This window comes from Miniopterus natalensis, chromosome 5 (assembly GCF_054644295.1).
Source record: "Miniopterus natalensis isolate mMinNat1 chromosome 5, mMinNat1.hap1, whole genome shotgun sequence".
Lineage (NCBI taxonomy): Eukaryota > Metazoa > Chordata > Mammalia > Chiroptera > Miniopteridae > Miniopterus > Miniopterus natalensis.
This window is the reverse complement of record NC_142085.1, coordinates 86,557,022-86,583,526: the sequence shown is the minus strand read 5'-3', so window position 1 is coordinate 86,583,526 and position 26,505 is coordinate 86,557,022. Positions and strand designations below refer to the sequence as shown.

At 44.7% G+C, this 26,505-nt stretch overlaps 2 protein-coding genes across 3 annotated transcripts; both read left to right on the top strand.

Annotated features, from left to right (window-relative positions):
* Positions 1-721: 721 nt before the first annotated feature.
* TMEM242 (transmembrane protein 242) lies at positions 722-26,505 on the top strand. 2 transcript variants are annotated; one of them, XM_016200665.2, is made up of 4 exons: positions 722-809; positions 1,702-1,802; positions 5,446-5,583; positions 25,295-26,505. In XM_016200665.2, exons 1-4 carry the CDS (start codon positions 722-724, stop codon positions 25,391-25,393), a joined length of 426 nt encoding a protein of 141 aa, XP_016056151.2. In that variant the 3' UTR covers positions 25,394-26,505. The 2 variants fall into 2 exon arrangements, with proteins under 2 accessions (XP_016056151.2, XP_087673837.1); XM_087817711.1 differs by lacking the exon at positions 25,295-26,505 and having other exon boundaries at positions 5,446-5,786.
* On the top strand, positions 18,761-20,545 carry LDHAL6B (lactate dehydrogenase A like 6B). The gene has a single exon (XM_016200686.2). It carries the CDS (start codon positions 18,963-18,965, stop codon positions 20,112-20,114), a length of 1,152 nt encoding a protein of 383 aa, XP_016056172.2. The 5' UTR covers positions 18,761-18,962; the 3' UTR covers positions 20,115-20,545.

Here is a 26,505-nt window from a genome sequence, read left to right as displayed (position 1 = left end):
TCACTTTGGGGAGCTGGATGGAAGGTAGAAACTTGTGGGCTGCGCTCAGGAGTAAACGCAGGTTTGCAGGTACTGTCTGAGAACAGAGACAGGCTGCGGAGGACAGGACGCTGCACTCGCCCAAGTTTAAAGGTGGCCATTGACGGAGTCGGCCGCGGCGAGCGGCTGGGCGCCCGGCCCGGGCCGTGCGGGGCGGTCCCCGCGCTCCCGCCCGCGCCCACGGCCCCGCAGGGGCGCCGCCCTCTCCGCAACCCCGGGGAGGCGCTTCGCGTACCGGCTGCCAGGCCGGCTCTCCTCCCGGGCCACAGCCCGCGGCTTACACCTAAAGTGACGAGCGCTAGGAGATTTCCCCGGGACGTGACGGAGAAGGGACGGCGCAGCTTAGACGCCCCAGGCGGCGCGGGTGCGAGCGCCGGGTCCCCACCCCGCCGGAACCCGGCTCCCGGCGCCGCCTCGGACCCACGCTGCCGCCCAGTCTGTTTCAAGGAGGCTGGGCTAAAGTGCAGCGACGGTCCCTGGGAGCCCGCCTGGCCGGCTGCGGCCTCGGGCGCCCCCGCCTTTCCCCTCCCGCGGCGGCGGAGAGGGTTTGGGGACAGCGCCGGCCCGGACCGATATTCAGGTTGTACAGGACAGGTGGGAGCGGAACCTTTCTCCTGCCTTGCTGTTGCTCCCACCCGGGCCCAGTTGTCGCCGGACCGGGAGTGGCGGCTCCGTTGCAAACATGGAGCCTGCGGGCCCTGAGACCCGGGAGCGGTCCCCCGGGCTGGAGGCCCCGGGACCCGCCGATGACCGGCTGTTCCTGGTTAAAGGTGTGGGGTGGGGAGGTGCGGGTGAGGGGCTCGCTCCCCGGCTCTGCCTGCGCCGAGCGCACTGACACTGTCACCGCCCTGGGGACCTCCGCCCGCGATGCCCCTGAGTTTGGCCCGTGGGCTCCGGAGACCTGGCGGGTCAGTGCCCAGCGGGGGGCTGGCTCCGAGAGCTGTTCTGTGTCTCGAGCTGCAATTCCTTCTGCAGTTTCCCTGTGCCCCCCTTTTCTTTTTTCAATCTGTAGGACTAAAATTTTATTTTCATTTTGATTAAAATTATTGGGGTAACATTGGCTAATAAAATTATATAAGTTTCAAGTGTACATTTCTATAATACATGACCTGTATATTGCATTCTGTACTTCCCACCCAAGGTCTAGTCTCCTTCCATCACCATATATTTGACCCCCTTTACCTTTCACTACCCCCACCCACCCCCACCCTCCTACCCTCTGGTGCCCACCATTCTGTTGTCTGTGTCAATGAGTTTTTGTTTGTCTTGTTTGTTCATTTATTGCTTGCAGTTTTATATCCCACATATGAGTGAAATCATATGGTTGACTTTTTCTGACTTATTTCACTTAAAATGATGGTCTCAAGATCCATCTGTCCCAGTGAAGGATCCCTACGCCCATTCCCTGTGCTTGGAAATGAAACCTCAGAATGATCTCAGGAACCAGAGGTCATGAGGTCAGGCAGGTTTCACAGCCCTGTCCTTTACCTTTGGCAAGAGGTGCTTAGCCATCATTTCTGGAATTTCAAAAATGATTTTGAATGGGATTTAAGTAGTACCTGAAATTTACTTGTGTACATCTTTTTAACTTCAGGTGTTTTTTTCCCCCCTTTCTTTAATCTCTCTCTATCCTCCACGCCTTACTCCCCAAACTCTTGGCAGGTGGACTTTTCCTAGGTACTGTTGCTGCAGCGGGAATGCTGGCTGGATTTGTTACAACATTATCATTGGCTAAAAAGAGAAGCCCTGAATGGTTCAATAAGGTTTGTGACACTGAAATCCATTCATAGCACTGTTACTGTTTACAAGTAAATGGCAGCTATTTTACATAGGAAAAAATGTTGATGGCCTTCCATAGTGCTTTTAGAAGTAAACCTATGTATACCTCATAGCTTCAAGAAGTGCACAAACGAATCAATAGTCTTTATTTTCATTAAAAAGAGGTGCTTAGCCCTAGCTGGTTTGGCTTAGTGGTTAGAGCGTAGACCCATGGACTGAAGGGTCCTGGGTTTGATTCTGGCCAAGGACATGTACTTCAGTAGTAGGCTTGATTCACGGCCCAGGTTGGGGCATGTATGGGAGGCAACCAATCGATGTTTCTCTCTCTCTCTCTCTCCCCCTCCCTCCCTGCCTCTCCCCCTCCCTCTTTTTCTCCCTCCCTCCCCCCCTCCACTCTCTCTGAAAAGCAATGGAAAAAATATCCTAGGGTAAGGATTAACAGCAACAAAAAAGAGGTGCTTATGTGCTTTCTTAACTTTTAGCAAAACAAAATTTGAAAGCTCATCCAGTACATTTTTTATTCCCAACATGATTCTAGAATCTAAATCTAGGTAATTCACTATCAGTTTTAAGTGGCCCCAATATTTTATGTATTACTAAGAAAGAAAATGTGATGCCAATTAAACTCCTGACACAACTTTGATTGGAAGAGGTATTTCTATCTCAGAGATATTAAAATGTTGAAATAAAGTGCATCTTAGTATTGATGAAAAACATGTCAGCTTCTTGAATTCAGGGATCATACGTGCTTGTGCATTACTGCCGCCCTCCTCTCTAGAAAAGTGCCTGGCACACAGTAGGTGCTCAGTAAATTTTGGTTGACTATAACATGCTTAAGGAAGAAAATCCTTACTCAAGGAGCAAGATTGAGCAATCACTGTTGTGGTCGTGCATAGCTTATTTACCTAGTTGATGAGACATTTTCTTTACATTTGCTTGTGGTTGCTTGTTCTTAGGCATTGTTCTGACTCTGCCCTCCCCTGGTTTACTTATCTATTACTTTATTGCTTCAGCAGATGTAAATTGGGCTCTTTTTTGTGATAGGCACTGTGCTCGCTAGCTATAAGAGATACAAAAATGAAGAAAACATATCTGCCTTTCAGAAAGCTAGCTTTGGTGTGAGGGACTGATATTAAACAAATATTCACACAAATAACTACATAATTACAATTTGATGTTTGCTCTAGAACAGGGGTGGGGAACCTTTTTTCTCCCAAGGGCCATTTGGATATTTATAACATCATTCATGGGCCATACAAAATTATCAACTTAAAAATTAGCTATGAAAAAAGCTCCTAGATTTATTGAATTTTGAATCCCCCCCTTCAGTTGCCTTGGCAAGGCCAGACCAAATGATTTTATGGGCCAAATGTTCCCCACCCCTGCTCTAGAATAACAGTGTTCTGTAAAAAACCATAAACCAGTTGAATCCCTTTCCACTTCTATGTATCTTTATTTATTTTTATTTTTTTTAATCTTCACCTGAGGATATTTTTTCCATTGCTTTACAGAGAGAGTGTGGGGTGGGGGGAGAGAGGGAGAAACACCTATGTAAGAGAGATACATCAACTGGTTGCCTCCTGAATGAGCCCTGCCTGGGGCCAGGGATTGAGCCTGCAACGAGGTTATGTGGCCTTGGCCGGAATCCAACCTGGGACCCTTCAGTTCTCAGGCCGACGCTCTAACCACTGAGCAAAACTGTCTAGGATTTTATGTATCTTTAATAATCCAATAATCATACTTAAACTCTATGAATACTGTAATGCAAGAGACCACATTTAAAGTGTATCTGGATCCCCTTCTGAATCCTCAGGGTTTATATGGAACTTCCCAAATTACTACTATGAACCTCATGGTAATTTCTGCCTTTATTTTCAGAGTGGAAATATATCTTGTGGCAGAAATTAGTAAAACCTAACTGATAGTGGTGCTTGAATAGTGAAGTTTGGATTGCTTTCTAAGAATAACTCATTTTATCTCACAATCAATTCCTGAGGCTGATGTAGCACGTACTATTTTTTTTTTTTAAATCTAAAAGTTTGACAAAATTAAGATTTTATTGGGAATATTACTATGTCATTAAGGGTGTTTTTTATATGTAGTTACCTTTTTAACTTAATTTAGTAAAACAAATGTGAGTTTATGTAGACATTTAAAAATATATGCACATATATAATACATAGATAATTTCTGTCCTTCCCAGGAAAATAAAGAATTTTCAATTTAAGTTTCTAAAATAAAATTTAGGCTAAAGCACTTAAACTGACTCCAGTTTAATAATATTTGGTTAGAAGTACTGCTTCTGGATGGAAATTCAGGCCAGCTAGAACTTTGTGCATTTATGTGGGTGTAGGGAACCACTCTGAAATTATAGGAACATAAGCAAAGGCGAAAATGAAAACATAATTGTTTTCATCATAGAGAATGGCTAAAGAAAAATTTCTTGAAAATTTTGCTGGGTTTAAGTCATATCTACAAAAAGTGTAAGTCAGCAAATTCTGAGTATCTACCAGGTCTAGGCACGTGCTAGGTACACATGGGCTACAGGTAAACAGAGTTCCTTGTGCAGTCAATAACATTCACAGTCACAAAATACATGTACAAAAAAACCCCTGTATTAAGAAATGTGTTGAGCAATATAAAGAAAATTATTCTAAAAAAGATAAAGACAAATAAATGAAGATACACTTCCAGGTGGATGACAGAATGTTATAAATTTGTGATCTCTTATCAGATTAGCTAATTAGTTTGATGTCATTCTAATGAAAATGCCTATGAGTGGGTATTTTCTCCACTTGTTTGGAAGTTGGAGAAATCTTGATAGAATGTTCTAGGATTTTTCTGGAAGAATTAATTGGCAAAAGCAGTAACGAAATTTTTGAAAAAAAGTAATGAGTATGATGTACTTTCTGGATGTTAAGACTTTTTATTCTATAATTAAATGTGTGTGATTCTGGCAAAAAAATACATGATAAATTAGTGGTACAAAAATAGCTTAGAAATGAACCTCTGTATAAGCTTCTTGAATAAGCTGGGAGGAGAAGAGTAATCGAACCAGTAGGGCGGCTGCTAAGGTTTTGGGGAAGTAAACTCCCTTGAGTCATCAGTTCCCATCAAAACCAAAATAAATGCCAGATGAACTAAAAAGTTAGTGGTAGAAAGAAGAGACAACTTAAAAACAAAAATACAGCTACCAGAAAAGAGAAATGACTAACTTTAAGATGGGGGAAGTTTTATTAAGCTTAAAAGTGTTAGAACACATCTTGACCAAACCCAAAAACTAAAAAGCAAAATACAAGGAATTAAAAGTAAACCAAACTAGGAAAATAGGATAGCACATATGATAGGTATAAGGGCTGAAGAACATTAATATAGAAAGAGAATATACAACGAAGAAAACTTTCAGTGCGCAAATAACATGAACATACAATTCAAAACTTAGGAAAATGTTCATTCTCACTAACATAGGCATGTAAGTTATAGTTTTATATAAATTTCAAAGATTTCTTTTGGGGTATTTTTGTGTATGTTTGCTTATTTATTTTGAGGAATGTTATATCAACATTCCCCAAATATTTATTCTTCTGAACTGCTGATTTTTACCCCAACCTTTCTGTCTCATTGCAGGGAAGCATGGCCACTGCTGCCCTTCCTGAGAGCGGGTCTTCCCTGGCCTTGCGAGCCCTGGGCTGGGGCTCACTGTATGCGTGGTGCGGGGTTGGTGTGATCAGCTTTGCAGTCTGGAAAGCTTTAGGAGTTCACAGTGTAAGTAACTGTAGTCCTGTAATTGGTATCTGGAATGTTTGTTCTTTCTGTGGTCCAAATCTTCCTGATTCTCACATTTATATAGTTTGTACACTGTCTTAGGAAGTGATGACAGAGAAGATGACTAAATTCTTACTAATAACTAGGCAACTTCATATTACTAGTAAATGATATAAGTAATTTAAGTATTTGAAGGTGGTGAAACTTCAAATATAATTAATAACTAATTCATAGCATATGTTCATTCTATGTAAATTGGCACTAGCTACTTGTACAGCGAAATTATTTCATTTGGAACAACTTTCTATGCTGTTTGACATCCTTATATATAAGTATTCTTCTAAAATAGTTAAAGCATTGTAAAATTATTGTTTAAATTATTAATGTGTTTATACATTATGAGGAAAATCCTAAAAGCCCCTGAGTGTGTGTGTAATTTAGACTCTAAGCTATAAAGCCATACATTCAGAATGATTATCTTCTTTTTTATTAAACTACCAGTAGTAGGAAGCTCTGTGGACCACGCTCTCTGACAGGTGGGAATGATGGTGGTGTGGAATATGTGGCAGCAGTAGAGTTGATGAAAATAGGTGGATCTATTTCAAAGGTAGAGTCAATAAAGATTTGTTACAGATTGGGTGTAAAAGGTGAGAGAAAAGTCAGGGATGTCTCCAAGGCTTTTGGCCTATGCAGCTGGAAAATGGGTGGGGATCAGTGGGACAGGAGCAGATGTTGGGGGTTGAGTCAGGAGCTCAGTCTGGTGCTTGGCAGTTAGAGATGTGTTAGATAGCCAAGTGGAGATTCAAGAAAGCAGTTAGATATAGAAAGTTGGAATTCTGGGGAGAGGTGCAAGGTGAAGATACCAATTTGAGACTCATCAGTATATAGATAGTATTTAAGGCCATGAGACTAGATCACCTCACTAAGACAGTGAATATAGAGAGGTCTGAGGAAGGAGCTCTTGGGCAGTCCTGAGGTTTAGAGGGTAGGGAATGAAGAAAGTAGCAAATGAGATTTCCCTAGTGAAGAGGTAGGGAAGCCAGGAGAATGGTGACCTGGATGCCAAGTGAAGAAAACCTTTCCAGGAGGTGTGTGTTGGGCTAAGTTGCATGAGATGAAACCTGGTGGTTCACTGAGGTAGCATGTGGCAGTCATTGAAGGGTAAAGCCTGAGTGGAGTGATCCCAAAGAGCACAGAGGAGAGAGACCAGAGGCAGGATGTATAAGCAAGTCTTAGGTTTTGCTGTAAAGGGAAAGAAAGAAGTGGGGTTATAGTTAGAAGTGGGGTCATAGTTAGAAGCTGGGGTCAAGAGAGTTTGTGTTTATTTTTTAAGTTAGGAGGATTAGCAGCATGTATGCATGCTGATGGAAGTGGTTCACTTAGGGGGGAAGGGAGGGGAGAATTGCTGGAGTAATAAACATTATTATTATTTTTACTGGCATTGAGTTTTTCACATTCACTTAATCATAACTAAACATAGGTGGTGGTGTACTTTTCACTCAAAATATACCAACAAACAGAGGTTGCTTTTCTCCTAGTCTGACTAACCTTTATTTTTAAAGTAATTGCTAGCAAATTAGCAAATTTTCATAGACTAACAAAATTAGGTTATTTAAATTAAATTATGTGCTTGAGAATTTGGGCTTTATGGGCTAGACTGTGCTATTTTAGTTTCTAGAATGTGAACTTCTTTGTTGTATGGGACTGATAAGAGGATTATTCCCTAAATAAAACATTTGGGGGAGAAATACTCGTTTCTGATTGGCACTGTTAGGGACTGCAAGCACACTCCCTGCACAGGTCATTAGGCATGTCTGCATGATCTCTACAGCTGAACTGTCTCACAGAAAAGTGAACCACTGGCACTTGGTCAAGGGCACATCTTTTGAAAGCAGTGTATTTATTGATTTGTTCATTCAGAAGATACTTGTGGGCCTACCCTGAGCCAGGCACTACTAAGACAGAGCTCCCCAGTGGACGTACAGGCGGCTTAGGTTTTAAGACTTTCTTTGCAAATTCTTATCAGACACTTTCTTTGCAAATTCTTATCAGACACAAGCACTGAGGCTTGTGGAGAGCAGTGTAGTGTGTTTCAGCTCTGCATTTAGAGAGTTTGATGAGAACTGTGAGGCTGCCCACAGAAAAGTCCAGCGATGAACGTTTCTCACTATTTACTGCCTCTTAATGGGAAATGTCATCTTTCTATGAGTAAGGAAAACAGTCTCAGAGAATGTTGAACAGAAGTGGTCCAGGTCTGTACACTCAGTAAATAACTGAGATTTCTAGATCAGAATCAATTCAGTGTCAAATAATTGTTGGTAGCTGCCTTTAGTTGTATTAAATCTCTACTATAAACCCAGTTTTTTTTTAAAAAAGGGGTGCCATCTAATGGCTGACCCAGAGCAGCTTACATTCCCTATTGTAACTCACAGCTACATCTGCTGGCCTGTGTAGGGAATGCTTAAAGCAAAGCTCTTCAGTGTCTTAGGAATCTTTTGGATTTACTTTTTATTTGTTGATAATTACTATGGAATTTCATTTCACATAGAATACGTATAATACATGAAATATAAATTTGTATTTTACACAGTGGTATATCATTTAATCAGAGGTTCCAGAAAAGGAGAGCTAGTGGAAGCTATTTTGTCAGTAGACTGAAGTGGATAAGTGCATCCAGATTTAAGATGGGACCCTCCCTCCACCTGCTGATCAGCCTTGGACCGCAAGTACGGCCTGACGGCTCAGTATGGGTGCATCAGTTACTTTGAACTATGGTATTTCATCATCTGATTATGACTGAGGCTGCATTAATTTGATCACAGTAACTTAACTGTGGAAAGAATGAACAGTCATTATGGGCTTATGGTCCTAGGAGACTGGCACATTCAGGCCAGGTGGGAGCCAGCATGGCGCTGTGATAGATTGTTTTGCTAGGGCACACAGGTTAAGTCTGGAGAATAGTTGGGATCAATGATCTTTAGTCAGTCAACAGGACCCTTAGTTATATCAACTGGTAATTCTCTAGTTACCAAAGAAAAAACCATGCCACCTATAGTTAACTTGCTTGTTACTCAAAAGTAATAGCTTGTTAACTTTTTTACCTTTTATTATAGTAGGTACTGTATTAATGTTTGACAGGATTTCTGAAGAAGTTGAGCATATTTATAGGGACTGCCTTGTCTTTCTTCCTCCCCTTAGAAGGAAAAACAATGGGGGTATAAATAATTCCTGGTTGATGAAGTTGGAAGCTTTGTAGCTTTTTATTCCTGTGGACCCATGTCCTACATTTGTCTGAAGTGAGGTTTATAGCCTCAAAGTTCCGGTCAGAATCTCCCATTGCTGACGTTTACTGTGGTTTGTGTATAATATGTTCATGATACTCGGCGTAGTTAGACTTTACAGATAATTCACAGTTGCCCTCATAGGAGCTCAACAGAAATAAAACCGTGAATGAAAGCATTCTTAGTTACTGTGAAATACTTTAGATTGTCCAGAGATTTAAATTTAAAAATTAACTTATAAATGAAGGGAGTTTTTTGGTTTGTTTTTTTACCCTTTACCGTAGGATAAGAGGTATTTGTCTTTATTTGTACATACTGGTATTTATTTTTGAAGAAAAATATATTTTGGACCTCTTTTTTTAAACAAAAATGGCTTTAAAAAAAATGTACTTGCCCTAGCCAGTTTGGCTCAGTGGTTAGAGGGTCAGCCTGAGGACTGAAGGGTCCTGGGTTCGATTCCAGCCAAGGGCATGTACCTCGGTTGCAGGCTCGATCCCAGCCCCAGTCAGGATGCATGAGGGAGGCAACCAATTGGTGTCTTTCTCTCACACAGATGTTTCTCTCTCTCTCTCTCCCCACCTTCCACTCTGTCTGAAAGCAATAGAAAAAATATCCTCAGGTAAGGATTAAAAGAAAAAGAAAAAAGGTACTCAATGTTAAAAAAAAAAGAAAGAAAGAAAGAAAAAAAGAATTAATATAGGAAAGTACAGGAAGGGAAACAATTACTAGAAATCTCACTGAGTTGCAATCACCTGTTCCAGTAGAAACATCCTTTGGGACCTTCCTCTGTAGGCACATTCATCTAATTGTACATAATATTGTTTTACTGTACTTCTCTAGAACCCTTTTCACTGACCAGTCATTGGACTCTTTGCACAGCAGAGTATATAAATCTGTCACTTTCGTGGCTACATGGTACTGTACTGTGCAAGATAATTTACTTAAACATTCTCCTGCCAGCAGTATTTAGATTGTGACTTTTTACTATTAAACACCACAGAAAACCTCTAATATGCACACATCTTTTTGTACTTTTCTTGGTCAAGAAATTTGTCCTAAAGACAGAGTTGTTATTGTTGAATCAAAGTGCATGTTAAAATGTTTTTGATATTTGTTGCTAAACAGCCCTCCGGGAAAGCTGATCCAATTTAGAAAATATCAACAGTGCATACAAGTTTCCTGGCACCCTTGCCACTGGTGGCTTCTATTACTCAGAAATGTCTGCCAATCTGATAGATGGGAAGTAATCTCTTCCTTGACTGCATCTCTCCGAACGCCCTGCTGCTGTAAAGGCTTTTATGGAAATAATCTGTGATTGGGGTCTTGCCTCCTCTCTGCTGAGGTAGGCTGCTGCTTTCTCAAACGCTCAGGCCTTGTTCTTGGAAAAACAAAATAAAACATATATTTTTTAAATGTTCCTCTAAAAATTGTCATTTGACTTTCCTATTCTAAGAAAGATCCTTTAAGACAAGTAATACTACCCCCTTCCTCTGGGACAGTATTAGATGCATGCTAATAAAATTTATTTTCTCCAGCTCTCTTTAGTAGCTGCTGCTGGGCATACTTTTTATGTTAATATTTAGGCTCACTTCTTAATTACTTTATGACTAACTTGAGGGCTTTTGCTAATTATAGTCAAATCTCTTTCTTTTGGATTTGCTAATTTCAGTTTTACCAACATTCTTATGTATCTCGTTAAGTACATTTATTCTTACGCTATTTCAAATGAGGCAGAGAAAATAAAACTATGGAGAAGCTTAAAAGTGTTCAGTTTCTAAGATGTCTAAGAAGGAAACCAACCTCATGCTGTATACTTTTCATCAGTTTAGGTCAAAGATCAAAAACAAATCCAGAGACTCCTGAGTCATCCTCCAAAGTCTGAAAAGCAGCCGAAACGTTTCCCTTCGTGTCCTTGCCTGATCTAATCTCCGAGCTTCCAAAGATCCTGACCGGCTTCTGCCCCCAGGAAGCCAGCTTCAATTTCTTGTTCTGATTATGTTCGTCAGCAGATCCAGCCTTGCTTCCTCCTCTAATAGTACTTACTGGCAGGCCCAGCACACAGTCACTGTGATCTTGCAGAGACAGTTACAGCTGTCACGCTCGGCTTTCAGACAGATCAACTGAGGAACATTTCCCTGCAGTCGCTTCCCAGTAATGGGAAGTGGTACCGCATATCAGTTAAATCCAGGTCTGAGGTGACAAGAACTTCTCTGTAACCCTGTTTCCTGTCCTGGGCAGCTCTAATGGGCTTGGCGCCCCCGTGGTGAGAGGCACTCTATGGAAAGGTGGAGGAGCAATTTGGTGACAGACGACTCCCAGGGACTTTTGCTCAGTTTACAAAGGGAGATAATGACCAATGCACATTTTTTTCTGGGGGGCAGGGGAGACTCCAGCTGTTTGGGCTTGTTGCCAAGATAACTCTTTAAAAAGCCACCAGTTTCCTTTTATAAGTGAAATAGGGCTTCAGGCATTTTATAAAGTGAGAATGTGCAACAATTACTAAGAAAGATAAGCTCTGCTATAAAAGCCTCCTGCTCAAGGCCTAACACAAATCATGCGTAATAACCTTAAGAGTGTTCCCAGCCTCTTCCCCTGGAGGGAGGAAAGCTAGCCTTCGTTTCGCTTGGGTTTTCCTTCTCTTTGTCCTTACTTCTCACTCTGAGCATAGAAAATGGGATGCAGGCGGGCAGAACTAACTAAAGCTTCAAGGAGTGAACACCTGGTAGCGTCCACTTCCCCCTAAGCTTTGTTTAAAAGGTACTTGTTATGGGTTAGTCACTTTCCAGTATCTAAAACTATGAGGAGTATCACGTGTGTTGATAGCTTCTATATTATTATTCATTTACCCTGGATCAGACACTGGAGGTGTCTCTCAAGTTGAATTTTCCTGGCTGAACTATTTCTAAGTTTAAAAAGAATTTTTTAATGTGCTGTGTGTCATCTGAACACAATCTTGTTTCTTGATGGCTCTGTTGTAACAGTTATTGTTCGAGTCTTGTGCCAACAGGTCATGGGTGTTTATAGTTCTCTGCTCTTTTGGTGGTTGGTCATGACCCTAGTTTGCTCTGATTCTTCGCTTCCCAGGATCCTGTTTATTCTGAATTGTTGCCACTTTCCTTTGCTCACAGTGTGCTGAGACTCCTGCCTTTGCCTTGTATTTTCTCTTTCGCGCGTCCCCTCCACTCTGGTGGCTTTGTCCACCTGCAGGTCTGTGTCTCCTGCCCAGACTCCTGAGCTCCCGGCTCATGGGCTGCTTCACTAGACACTGACATGTGGGTGCCCTCCAAGCATCACATGTGTTCCCACAGAACTATCATTTCCTCCCAGCCTACTCCTGGGTCATACTCAGTGAATGGCGGTGTCATCGCAGAGCTGCCTGGAGAGAAAAGCGGGATCCTGCTCATGGCCACGCTCCTTTTCACCTGTCTAATCGGTCACCAGGTCTTGCTACTCCCCCACCCCCACGTCCATGGGTGGGAGCAGCTTCCTGCTCCATGATCATCACAACTAGTCTCTGTTCTCCTGCCTCTGCCTTGCCCCCCACAAGCCTTTGTCCCCACCACTGCGGGACTGCGCTGGGCTTCCTCTCCCCCAGACTGCCACCTGCACCTGCACCACTCACTGCCGTTCTTCATGTCCCCACGGGTCATACGCCAGTGTGCCACCAAAGCCCCCCCATACATCCCATGCCTGGGCATTTGGTCCCACCCCTGGCATCTGCCCCAGGACTGTGCTCCCGTGTCACCCTCAGCCTTCACTGATTGTCAGCTTTCCTGCTGAGCCATGTGTGGAGACATGCTCTACTCTCTGCCACCTCTGAAAATCCTCTCTGACATTCCTCCATCTCTGCCAGCTACCAGCCTATGTGTCTGCTTCCTCTCACAGATTTCCCGAGAGAGCTGCCATGGTCGCAGTCTCACGGCTCCCCTTTCTCTCCTCAGCTTCCTCCCCAGCACCCCTGAGTTTCACCAGTTTGCTGGTGTCAGGGTCGCCAGTGTTCTCCTGTGGCCAGATCCAGGTCACTCCTCTGCTACTTGACCTCACAAGCAACATGTGACAGCTGAGCCTTCTCCCTCAGCGAAACACTGTCTTTGGCTTCTGAGACATCACCTACATCCCGGCCACTTCTGCCTGTCTCCTTCGCTGGCTCCTCTCCTGGCTGACCGCTAAATGTCAGCATCCAGTAGCATCCCCCTTGGACTCCCCTCTTCTCTATCCTGTGCTGTCTCCTCTAGACCCTGGTATTTCAAGCAAGCTGGACAGACAGCCCGGTGATGTCCAAGTAGATAGCTACAGCCTGAGCCCCCCCCCCCCCTTCTGCCCAACCTGTTCCTCCCTTAGTCTTTCCCATTTCAGTAAGTGCCACTCCCACCCCCCAGTTGTTCAAGCCAAAAACCCAGCAGAGAGTCAGCTTAGAGTCTCTCTTCTTCTGCATTCCCTTCGTTTAATCCACGAGCAAGTCCTTTCTATTAGCTCTCCTGCTAAACACAGCCTGGCTCCTTTCCTCTCCATCTACCTCCATCCACTGCCATTCACCTTTCGCCTTCTGCACTGAAATAGTTTCCTGTCTAGGAAACTGGCCTCTCCTTGACGTCCTCTAGAATTTTATCCACAATTAAGGTACTTTTGAAATGTAAGTTAGATCACGTTATTCCTTATTTAAAACCCTTCAGGGGCTCCCCCTGATGTCTCACTGGATGTGGCCCTTCCTCCCCAAGGTCACCTGGAACCACCCCACTTCACACTCCCACGCCCACCAGCCTTAGCCCTGCTGCGGGCCTTGTAGCTTTGCTCAGAAAACCCCTTCCTCAGGTCTTGCACAGCTGGCTCTGTGTTGCTATCCTGGGTTTCAACCCCAATTTATTTCACCTCCTCAGAGAAGCTTCCCCAGGCCCTCTGGTCTAAAGTCAAGTCGCCTCTTCACTCCCACCACTCAGCTCCTCTCTGATGTTACCTATTTTCTTTTCTTCACAGCACTTAGTGCAAAATGAGATGATACTGACCACTTTCCCGTTTTATGTCTTCACAAAAAGCATGTACATTCTAAGAAAGCAGAGACCTCATGTATCTTCTTCATGGTTGTGTCCCTAGCACCTATACCAGTGCCCAGCACAGAGGGGTGTTTAGTTAACATCTGTCAAACGAAATCTGATCACACTATGTCTGTCATTTCCATGACTCCTCTTCCCTTGAGAATAAAGTCCAAGTTTCTTGAAATGGTTTATGGGTCCCTCTGTGATTTTATTCACTGATTCACTGGCTCTCACCCAGGGGCAGTTTTGCCTTCCCCACCCCCAAAAGAAAGATATTCAGCACTCTCTGGACACATTTTTGGGTGTCACAACTGCAGTGGTGCTACTGGCATCTAGTGGATAGAGACCAGGACGTACTAAACATCCTACTCTACACAGAGCAGGTCCACAGAGAATGATCTGGTCCAGAATGTCAGTCATGCTTCGGTTGGGAGCCTAGCTGCATCTCTCATAGTCTCTGTCACACTCAATTCTAGCCATGGGGACAGGCCACCTTCCTAACCTCAGAGCCTTGCACTTACTCATCCCTACTGGGAGCACACCTTCCTCTCCCACTGCTGACACTGTTCTTTGCCCAGACAGTCTCAAGGCAAGTTAATTTTTAACCTTTACAACCCAGAGTTAATCCATTTTGGCAGTTTTGAGTTCATAAAGGTAACTTCAGTATCTACCCCAAATTGAAAGTAACAAAGCTATTCTTCATGTCACCTGTTTTAGATGACTAAGCTGTTGTTACTGGGGACTACAGTACTACTTCTATTACTTCATCCACTAGCAGAAAATAAGTGGGGTAATAAAACACCTATGCTATTAGACCTTACAGTTCAAGTTTCTCAATTTTTAGATACAATTTGGGATGTTTACACATACTAATGAATTTTAATTTGTTTTTCATGTTTTGTGCCACATTAAAATACTTCCTCTCCCCCTGTTTTTATGATTAATACAAGCAGATCTTTTACACTGCACCAAAAAATATGTGTAAGATGATGCCTTTGAAGAACAAAAATGAGGTTTGGATAATTTACTAGAGCCTGCCTGTTCTAGTATCTGAGGCCATAAACAGAAGGGTGATCCCAGTGCTGCTTTCCAATTTGACAGTTTATTTTTATTCTGTCTAGGAAACAAAGCTTTGGGGCCCTGCTCTTGTCCTTCCCCAGCATTCCCAGTATTGCTGCCAAAGGAAAACACTCTCAGGTGCTTGGATTTGTAAAGATCCCACACAAAGACTACATATTTATATAGATGTTAGTATCTATGAGCAATATAATTACAGCCCACTAATTTGTTTTAAAACTACAATTTGCATTTTATGACTTTCAAATCACAAAGAAGACTTTTAACACAATTGTTTATATAATGCCCTACTTGCATGCTGGTGGGTTAATAGGCTATTTTAGATCAGGTTGTAATATTAATATTGCTCTCATTACTTTTTTTTTCTTGTCAATCGAGTTTTTTTTAAAGCTTTCCAAAGAACAAAACATTTTAAATAACTTTAAAGGTTAAAAATATTCTCTCTGCCAGTGTATTTTCTGTGTTCCTAACGTAGAAATTTTTTTTTGGTATGTTCTAACTTGTTAAAGGTAGGTATTGACCTTGAGAATGGTTAAGAAATCTTTAGCTTATCAATAGCTTTACCTGAAATTTATGCATTAACCTTGCTAAGAAAACCCCAAATGATACCTACACACTTTACCTAGCCCTTTCCTCAGTGCCTTTCCATCTCTCTCACCTTTTAGCCCTCTAGCCTTAACTCAGTTCTGTCATGACTTATTTATTCTTTCCTACTACAGACATTTTGCTGAACTCCTCTTCACAGACCAAGCTCTGTTCTAGAGGACAGGGATATGCTGGTACATAAAAGGTGATCCCTTTTGGGTTACATTTAATTGTGTGATAAATCCTGTCATGGAGAGAGGTACAAAGTGCTTTGGTGGTACAGGATTTTAAAAAGTCAATTCTGCTTGGGAATTATAGAAGATTTAGGAGAAGACGGCATACACACAGCCCCCAACTTATGATAGCTAAAGTGATACGCATTCACTAGAAACTGTACTTCAAAATTTGAATTTTGATCAGCAAAATTTTCCTGAGCTAGCACTATGCAGTACAACACTCTCTTGTGATGCTTGATAGTGGCAGCGAGATGATTTTGCCCAACTGTAGCTAATGTATGTGTCCTAACGTTTTCGGTGGGCTAGGCTAAGACATGATGTTTGGCAGATTAGGTGTATTATTTGCACTGTCCACTTACAGTATTTTCAACATGCAATGGGTTTATCAGGACATAACCCAATTGTAAGTTGAGGAGCATCTGTATTGAACTGGATTGACAAAGAGCAGGGGAGCTGGGGGTGAGTGTCCAGGTGGAAGGAATAGTTTTAATCATTCTTGGTCCAGAGACCGATGGACATCTTTATTTCCTGTTTCATTCCTCCTAAGCGGTGTAACCAAAAGTACTATGGCATAACCCTCCATCAGCTGTAATACTCTCCTGCATTTTGAACTGATAATGTGAGTTAGGTGTTCCTTTCAAAAGGAACAATGAGCCACCTAAGATAGAAGGTCATTAGGGTAGGGTGCTGCCTAGTTATACTTGGCTGGCCGCACCTTGGAGACTCTCTGCGGGGGAGGTCATGTACATTTCATCTTTCTTAGTTCTCTTATCAAGACTTATGGTACATAAAAAACTGCTTTGTTTGAGGTATTTGATTGTGGAGAGTGTTATTTTTTCCCCTCAAAATTGATTTAGTTGTGGTTAAGGGGGGAAACTGAAGAGGCAGCTCTCACAGAGATTATATTTTCAAAGAGGTTCAAACTCTACAAAGAAAATTACTGTAGAAAGAAGCTGTCTAGCTAAGAGTCTTTATGTCCTTGAATTTCATCCTCAAGAACACTTATCTTGGAAAATGACTTGACTGGTCAAAGGCATCATTATAGGAAGAAGGTGGGAACAGGCACTAGGTTAAAACATTTCAAGTTATGACTGGAATAAAAGAAATGGTAACTATCAAAAGTTGGTCTTTTAAAAGGATCCCTCTAAAATGCTGGCCACCATTAAATAAAGATGATCATTTAAAAATGTTGCTGTTGCTGTAAATATAAACACCGGCGCGGAGACAAACCATACACGTGGTGCTTCCCGTCCCTGCCGTAGAGCTGCAGCCGCCAGGCCCCGCCCCGCCGCCAGGCCCCGCCCCGCCGCCAGGCCCCGCCCCGCCGCCAGGCCCCGCCCCGCCGCCAGGCCCCGCCCCGCCGCCAGGCCCCGCCCCGCCGCCAGGCCCCGCCCCGCCGCCAGGCCCCGCCCCGCCGCCAGGCCCCGCCCGCCCACGAGCCAGCCGTCCACCCAACAGGCTCCTAGGGGCTCCGCTGCCTCCCTCTCCGCCCCTCCCCAGCTTCTTTGCTTATTTTTCCTCTTCTTGGACTACATCTCAGTGGCAAGAACAGTGAGAATAGCTTTTCAAGTCCTGAATACGAAATACTCATTTCGCCGACTTGCTGCTCCACAGCGGAAATGAAATCTTCGTGCTGACCGCGGGGGCGCTCGCTGCCGCGCCAGCCTCCTGGAGAGCGCCTCGCGCTCGGAGGGGAGCTCGGGGAGCCTCACACGGTCAGCATTCTGCTAATAAGTGGGGAGACAGTGCCATTACTTTTACTTGGACTTTTGCAGTTTATTGGGTTTATTAGGGTGTATACAGGGTGCCCCCCAAAATGCATACACACTTGATAGCTGTGAAATGAAAATGAAATGTATTTTAATAAACACTGCCTTTATAATTATTAAAAGTGTGTGTGTACATTTTTGGGGGACACCCTGTATTTCATCAGATGTAAAGTTTATATGTCCTGAGAAACTTAAAAGAAGTGCCTAAGAATGCCCAGAGAAACGCGGCGCCAGGGCGGGCACGCCCCGCCGCGCTAGCTCAGCAGCCGACCCGGGACAGTGCGGCGTCACCTGCGGGGTCACCTGAGAAAAACCCACGCAAGTGGGCGCTGAACCCTCTTGTTCAAGGGTCGACATTTCATTTTACTGCTTTAATCAATGATCTTTGTGCATGGGTTAATATTTACCACTTTAGGGATATTTAAGGTATATTTTCATTCTAATAGACGACTACACGATCACCTCTGTACTTAAAAATTGTTTTTAACCAGGGCTCTCAATCAGAAACTTTCCGCCGGCGCGAAGAAGTAACAGGCGCCCCCCCCTCCCTCCTGAGGTTCAGCGTCGGCCAGCTCGCGGCGCCCCCTTACCCTTGCGCGGTGGCTTCCCCAGCGGCGCATCCGGGTCCCGACGGGCTAAAGGCGGCGGAATCCTTCCCAATAGGTTCTCAGACTGGATGCGACAGAGCACAGGGTCCCGCTTGCGCCCACGCAAGGAAACGGTGCAGGGCACCCCTGGGAGACAACGCCCAGGCTCCTTCCTCCGCGCGTTCCGGTGTAGAAGTTAACCTCATTTTCCTCTGTGCTTAATGAAAGCATTCCCACTCGGCATACGTACTGAAAATACAAAATCCGGGCTGGCTAATGACACTCATTATGTACTGAAGAGAACTCGTGTTTCTAAAACTTGAATTCAAGGGGAAGTACTTTGTACAGGTCGTCCCGCGGCCTCGCGAGCTGGGCCCGCCTTGCGCAGCCGCAGGACTAAGCTTGCGGAGGCGTCAACGGCCCACAGCCTCGCGCAGCCGCAGGACCAAGCTTGCGGAGGCATCGACTGTCCACAGCCTCGCGCAGCCGCAGGACCAAGCTTGCGGAGCCGCAGGACCAAGCTTGCGGAGGCATCGACTGTCCACAGCTTCGCGCGGCCGCAGGACCAAGCTTGCGGAGGCGTCAATGGCCCACAGGCTCGCGCAGCCGCAGTACTAAGCTTGCGGAGGCTTCAACTGTCCACAGCCTCGCGCAGCCGCAGGACCAAGCTTGCGGAGGCGTCAACGGCCCACAGCCCAGCGCAGACGCAAGTGCAGGCTGAGGAGGGAGCCGAGGATCACTCGCCCCCTTCCTTCGCCCCTCAAAGCTTGCGGCCGCGTTCTTCCACTCTCTTCCCCACCCTTTTGAGTGAATGGCCATGAGCTGGGCCGCGGGAGTCGGGTGGGCCAGCCGGAGGGTGAGCGCCGCGAGAGTGGACTTCCCGAGTGTGGGGCTGGCCCTGTGTCCCCGCCGGCCGGCCTGCATCCCACTCAGGGGCCCTTGGCCTGTTGCCCCCGTGTCCAGGATGGCGACTGTCAAGAACGAGCTTATGAAGAATCTGACTTCCGAGAAGGCCGTTCGTCACAATAAGATCTCCATTATAGGGGCCGGGTCGGTGGGCATGGCCTGTGCTGTCAGCATCGTGCTGAAAGGCCTGGGCGACGAGCTTGCCTTGGTGGACACCGCCGAGGGCAAACTGAAGGGCGAAATGATGGATCTTCAGCAGGGCAGCCATTTCGTGAAAATGCCAAGCATCGTGGCAAGCAAGGATTACAGCGTCACTGCAGACTCCACCCTCGTGATCATCACGGCGGGCGCGCGGCAGGAAAAGGGGGAAACGCGCCTTAATCTGGTCCAGCGAAACGTGGCCATCTTTGAGCTGATGATTTCTAGTATCGTCAAGCACAGTCCTCACTGCAAGATGATCGTGGTTTCCAACCCGGTGGACATCTTAACTTACGTCGCCTGGAAGTTGAGTGGAATTCCCAAAAGCCGCGTCATTGGAAGTGGGTGTAACCTGGACACTGCCCGTTTTCGTTTCTTGATCGGCCAGAAGCTTGGTATCCACTCGGAAAGCTGCCACGGGTGGGTCCTGGGAGAGCACGGCGACTCGAGCGTCCCCGTGTGGAGCGGGGTGAACGTGGCGGGCGTCCCGCTGCGGGACCTGAACCCGGCCATCGGGGCCGACGGGGACCCCGAGCGGTGGAAGGACGTGCACGGGGACGTGATCGCCAGCGCCTACGAGATCATCAAGGCCAAAGGCTACACTTCCTGGGCCATCGGCCTTTCTGTGGCTGATTTAACGGAGAGTATTCTGAAGAACCTCCGGAGAGTGCATCCGGTGTCCACCATAATTAAGGGCCTCTACGGGATAAATGAAGAGGTGTCCCTCAGCCTCCCCTGCGTCCTGGGAGAGAACGGCATCTCCGACCTCATAAAGGTGAGGCTGACCCCCGAGGAGGAGGCGCGGCTGCGGAGGAGCGCGGAGACCCTGCGCGCCATTCAGAAGGACCTCCGGTTTTAGCGCCGCTGAAACCACCGCTCCGAGGTCACGGGACGCGGCGGTGAGGATGGGCCGTGCACGTCAGGGTTCTGAATAAACTGGGGTTCTTAAAAGTTACAAACAGGAAAGGACGTAGAGCCCCTCCCCTGCTTATTTAGCCTCCCTGCTCTTTTGTTTAGCTTCCAGTTTTGGTTTTTAACAATTTCTAAGTGACTGCACCAAAGGTGTTTTTGTACCACTGATGTACCTTGAGTTTATATGTAGTTGCCATTTGGTCCAAAAGAATGTGGGGTGTAGGTGTTTATTGTGTTGTAGAAATTGATTCTTTTCATTAAGTACATGCTAATTCATTCTGGCTGATTTATGTACTCTTTGTTTATATACTTTTTTTTTTTTTTAAGTTGTAACTTTCTCTGCATTGTAAAAATAAATGTACAGAAGTCCTTTCTGTAGTGGAGCCATCAGCTGCCTTCATTCTCCTGACTGCCTGTCAGCAGGGCCTTTAAAAGGACATCAGGAAACAGTAGCTGCAAGCAGGTCCCTGTATTCCTGTGCGTGTGTGTGCCTGTGTGTGCCTGTGCGTGTGCATGTTGCTGTGCACCTTCATGCCAGTGAAGCAGGATCATGAGGTTAAAATATGAAAATAATAGTGATCAGGTTGGTAGCTGTTATGAAGTGTTTAATGCAGTAAAATATAAAGCTTTTAGGAAGAGGCTTGACAGTCAGAGGTGGTACAATTACTGTCATTTATTTGGCAGAGAAAGAAAACATCCTAAAATTTTGCAGTTACTAAAAATAAAGCCTGACTGAAATCATTTTAGAACTGCCTCTGAGAACCTGACCTGTCTGCACTGTGAATCAAGAAGCGTGTTATAAATTGTTCTTATTGGGCTGAGTCTTAGCAGCAGCGTGGCCGTGGCCCTAACACACTCTGGGGTCATCCCTGTTGCTGTTTCCTCACATTAGTGGAAAGCTTTTGCTTTCGAATTGTGCCCCGTTGTCAATCGCTGTCATAAAAATTGGCCATTTCAGTGAGTACTTCAGGGATTGTATTTCTCAAAAAGTTGCACTTTTCATTTTTATTCCTAAATCAATGGACTTCACTACAGATTTTAGACTTTATGCATGTGATACAGTGAGCATTTAGGAGGAAGTGAAGGGGCTTGTCTGACCTTTACCTAAATGATAGTACCATAACTTAGAAAATAAGTTGAGATTTTTTACTCATGTTAGCTTTCCTAATGCAATTGAATATTAAATAAATATGGTTGACCATACTCAGTATCCATGTGGATACCAATAGGCCTAATCAAAAGTGAAGGGTACTAGCATTTACTCTCTAAGTCAGTTCTTAGTTGAATTTAATCATGTAGACACGGGACAGTGATCTGCCCCCAACAGTGACTCTATACCATGCTCATCTGCGTCCCCTTACTATTTCATTGACAACATCTAGAAGTGTCCTGATTCCCCAGGAAGCAGTGTCATGTAATGGGATTGACTGATGCACTGAGAATCCTGAAGGCAGGCAGGGTGCAGGTTCATTTGTTCCAGGTAGTTGTAAGAGCTCTTTATCTTTAAGCTCAACTGTGCAGAGTTCCTCTTCTCCTTGGTCCAAGCCTTGAGTTTTATTTAGCCATGTTTCGGTCAAATTTAATGTCCTGTTGAAGGGCATCAGAGCATGCCTCATGTCTATTTTGTGTTCTCTTCACCATTAATATCAGGATAGGTTGGGTTATGCTGCAGTAAAAAACAATCTCCAAATGTGTAGCTTAAAATAAAAGTTTATTTCTGTCTCATGTAAAATCCACTGTGGGTTTGTTTACACGAGACTCTAGGGAAGCTGTCCTCCACAGCTAGCTCAGTACCTCAGGCCACCCTGACCTCCAGGCGCCACTGTGGCAACACAGGTTTCCATGATTACTGCTGAAAGGGAAGAGAGGCCCGGAGAATCAACACCTGCAGCTAAATGCTTCACCCCAAAAGTGATGCTCACTTCTTTTTCAGATTTCACTTGCCACAACTGGTCACATGGTTACCTAACTTCAAAAAGGGTCGAGAAATCTAATCCCTCTGTATCCACAAGTAGATGAGTACTGGCTCTTCGTGAACATTGATAATAATCTGCCATGCCATTCTAAAAAAAACCGGCCACATTGCAAGAGGTATATATGTTTGTAAAGTAATTTTCAGTGAAGGTCGTAGTAGAGGTTATAGAGGTACCGTGTCTTTCCAGGTCACAGACCACAGTGACTGTCAAGAAAGAGCTCTGGACATCAGTCAGGCAGCTGTACTTATTATAAACCATGTCACCATGAATGGGTTGACCTCTCTGACCTCTGGTTTCTCCATGTAAAGTGTGGTCCTCATTTCTGCCACATAGAATTATGAAGTCTGAATAATTGCCTTATACTTGGTACAGTACTTGGCTCATAGGTGATCCCAGATGGCAGACATTATTATTCCTGTTCCAGTAACATTTACAGTCTTACTGTTTTAGTTTATGAAGAAGCCGAATTTCCCGGTTCTTCAGAATTAACATTGGTGCTATAATTATTGACATATCCAAAGACTCTGGTCCTACAAAGCTTTCATCATTCTAAACCCAGCACTGAGGCTGGCAGCAGACCTGCAAATAAGTTGGCCAATGGCAAAGACACTTTAAAACTTGGAACTTTTGTTGTATAGAGTAGGGGACAGTTCTATGGCAATGGCTGTGATTATCATGGAATTCAGTACATTTATAACCAAGTTTGCCGAAATGTACCCAAGCACTAAATCTTTTCAAGTACATTTTTAAGCAGGGGAGTGTTCTGTTGCCTGTGATAAGAATTTCACCGATAAGACATCAATACCTTCTCTGAACTGCATATCAGAAATCGATATAGGTGGAAAAATTGAAGGTTTTCATTTACTGCACGTAATATAAATAATATAAGCTTTAAAACCTTCTCTGGAGTCCCATTGTTAAAGCAACTTGAGGCCCTGTTTATAACTTCAATGTGGACTCTCGGTTTCCATTTCCACCGCTGCAAATTTAAAGGAGCACTAAATGGTGTTCTTTATGCCACTTGCCTCCCTCCCTTTGCCTCGCTCTGAAGCCTATCTATTCCTAGTGGGCTATTTTTGAGATACGATTCCTTCTAATGGTTCAGCTACTCACTTAGGACCCTGGGAACACGTGAATAATACAATACTTGGGAAATGAGAGGAAAGAAAAAAATCGGGGCCAAGAGGAGAAAATAGGAACAGAACCATGCTGAAGTAGGGCAGCCACCCTTTACTCTCTGACCCCGGCCTCATCTGCGTTTCCCAGCTTTCCCCTTCTCAGCAACTGGCCGTGTTCCAGATCACCGAGAAGGTGGAGCGGTGGATGATTCTGTTCATGTGCCGGCTATCTGACGCTCCCTTTGAAAGCTGTCATTAGGCTTAGGTGTATAAGATGTTCAACCAGAAAAGTGAAGGAAAAGAACCAGGCAGCACATTGCAAACCCTAGCCAGAGAGATGTCTGTCTTTCAACTGAGAAAGGCTTATGCACATCTCCTCAATGGGGGTACTTCGTATTTTGGACAAAACAATTCTTTTTGTGGGCCATCCTGGACATTTAGCATCCCTGCCCTCCAAGATGAAAGTAATCCCCTGTGATGTGACAGCCAAAAACCCTACATTTTCAGTCCTTCCCCAGTAACTGCCTCTAGTTAGGAACCTCTCCTGAAGGGTTCATCACAGTATAGCCTAGAGAGCTGCATAGAAGAAGGGGGGGATGTCCCATGGATGTGTGTGTCTTCAAGATTGGTGTCTGGGACCCGACATTGACATGGTTGGCATGGACCTCCTACAGACTACATGTAATGGGTAACCTTATGTATCTTCTAGTGTCAATATTTAAACTAAAATGATACATTACTATAAAATAATGCTTTTAATAAACATACCATAATATTTTATCCATATGACCTTTGTTCTTGGAATATAGCACATGTATTTTGATGACGCTGTAATGACAATAGCTAATTACATTGAACACTTACCACATGTTAGGTGCTGTGCTTTATGTGTATTATCTCACTTAATCCTCACAACCCTGTAAGCAGGTAATTGTCTCCATTCTACACACCTGGAGACTGCTGCTTAGCATAAGCAGCTTTTCCAGGTGTTGAACTGGGATTTACACAGAGAGGTCTGCCAGAGTCTGCTGCTAACAGCAGTGCTAAGATGACCAGAATGAATACCTAGGCACTGACAGGTCCCAAACAAGATGCACCCCCTGAATTTGGATTTGGGTTCAAATTGAAATAGGTAAGCATCACCATAAAAAAGAATTAGCCGACTCTCAAGATAACCCCTCTACGAATGACGTGCATGTGGCTGATGAGCCCGGGTGCCTCACATACCCGTCAAGGAGATCTGCGTCCCCGGGATACACGATGGGCGGGGCTGATGAGAAACGGCAGAGCTACACTGAGTGCTTCTGAAAGAGCCTCATAGCAGGACCATGTTGATTAAGAAGAATGAGCCAAAGAGCATGTGCTAGTCCTATCTAACGGAAAGATCACCCAGCTCCCATAAATCAGTGCTCCCCTCCCTGAGGGCGGTGTGCCTCACAGGTGGAGCCAGGTGCTCCAGGCTGATCCTGGATATTAAGATCTTCCAACCCCCTGCTCCGACTCTCGGGTTCCAAATCAGCCTCCCCTGGTAAAGCCTCTGCCTAGATTCTTCAACACTGTCTGGCACATAAAAACGTTCTCATTTATCTGCCATTCATTGATTTATTCTTTTATTAACTCCCTACTAAGTTTCTTCTCTCCGCGCCTCTCTGGCTCTAAAATTCTTCTAACTTGGACCGGCCTGAGTGTGTCCATGGGTTCAGATACACAACTCTCGTTCTCAGCTGCATCTTTATACGAGAAAGCCAGAAACGCACACTCTCCTGGGAGTAACTATTATGCAGGGTTGACAGGGGAGAGTGCTTTCCAGATTCAGAGTGGAGTTTGTTACTTAAGGCCCAATACATTTATACTTAAAGAAAACAGGTGTATCTCATTTTCAAGGCAGCTGGGATAGCTCCTTACCTTTTATTGGTCCTCCTTGGCTCTGTGCCCCCGAACAGCGAGGTATCATCCAGTCAGCAGCCGTCCTCTATAATTGTTTGGCTCTTTTCCCTCCTTTTAACATTTGATGAACTTTTCCCTTCTCTTAGATGAAAGACTTTCGAAGCAAAATGCAATCAATATTTCCAGCAATTCCCAAGAACTCCGAACCTGCCGTGGAGTGGGAGGAAGCGCTGAAACCCAAATGAGATGCGCACGGCGGCTGAGTTCCAAAGCAACTGTCACGGAGGGAGGCTCTGGGGACGCCGAACAGCAAAGGGACTCACTGGTTTCTCCTCAGGAAGATGTACGGTTGTTGTCCAAACCCGCGGGACAGACGGTGTTGGGTGTGTTCACAGTCCTGCACTTTAGTGTAAAACGCCCGTGCATGTGCGTATGTGATGGGGGGGCGGGGCGGGGGTGGGGGAATAAAGTTTTCCCAAAATTAGGAAGACTGTTTTAAAAACAATGATATGGATACCTTCTCTATGTGGAGGAGATCCCCGGGGAAATACTTGTGTGTGACTAAAGCAGTTGAAACCAAGTTCTGCACCTGAAAAAAAAAAGTGTAAGAGCCTGTGATGGAAAATCTTGATAACAGACTCCTAACAGCAGCAGCACGTCAGTGTGTCTAATTACGTGAGTTCAACAGTCTTCCATCAGCCTGTGACTGTCAGGACTTGGGAGACTCGTGCCTGCCAGGCAGACTCGGGTGCCGCCTAGGGCAGTCCTGGCCTGGGCAGGGCTGGGCCCTGTCCCTCGCAGTGCTCCTGTTGGCACGTGCCCTTTACCTGATAACCTCACCCACCGTCCTGTGAGTTCTCCCAGGGACAAGAAGCCAGTAAGGGGTTATAACTTGAAAAGGTACAGCTGTGCTAAAATAAGAATGACATCACAGGTGTAAAATGTAGTCTCTTTAGAAATTGGCTCGGAGTCCCGAAACGGTAACTGGCAGTTTGTAGTTTTGTCTCAGTTGTCAATGGAAAAATTGCCCAGTTATCACCTGTCGTAAGTATTTTTAACCAGAAAGTTACCTGAGTGTTACGTCTCAGTATTAAGCATTTAGTTCCACCTGGCTGATGAAACGGGTAAATTCTTATGTACACACCCACCCCTTTTCTGTCCTCCATGAGCTCTTACAGAAAACAGAATAATGGCTAGTTGCAATTATTCTTACTGGAGATTTAAAAAATTTAAAGAAAAATAATATGTCAACATGTCCAGAAAAATAACCTCTGGTTGAATATAATTTGTGCAATCTCTTTATCTTTGCTCAGGCTCTAATTAGCAATCAGGTTTAATAAAGTACATTTGAAATTAA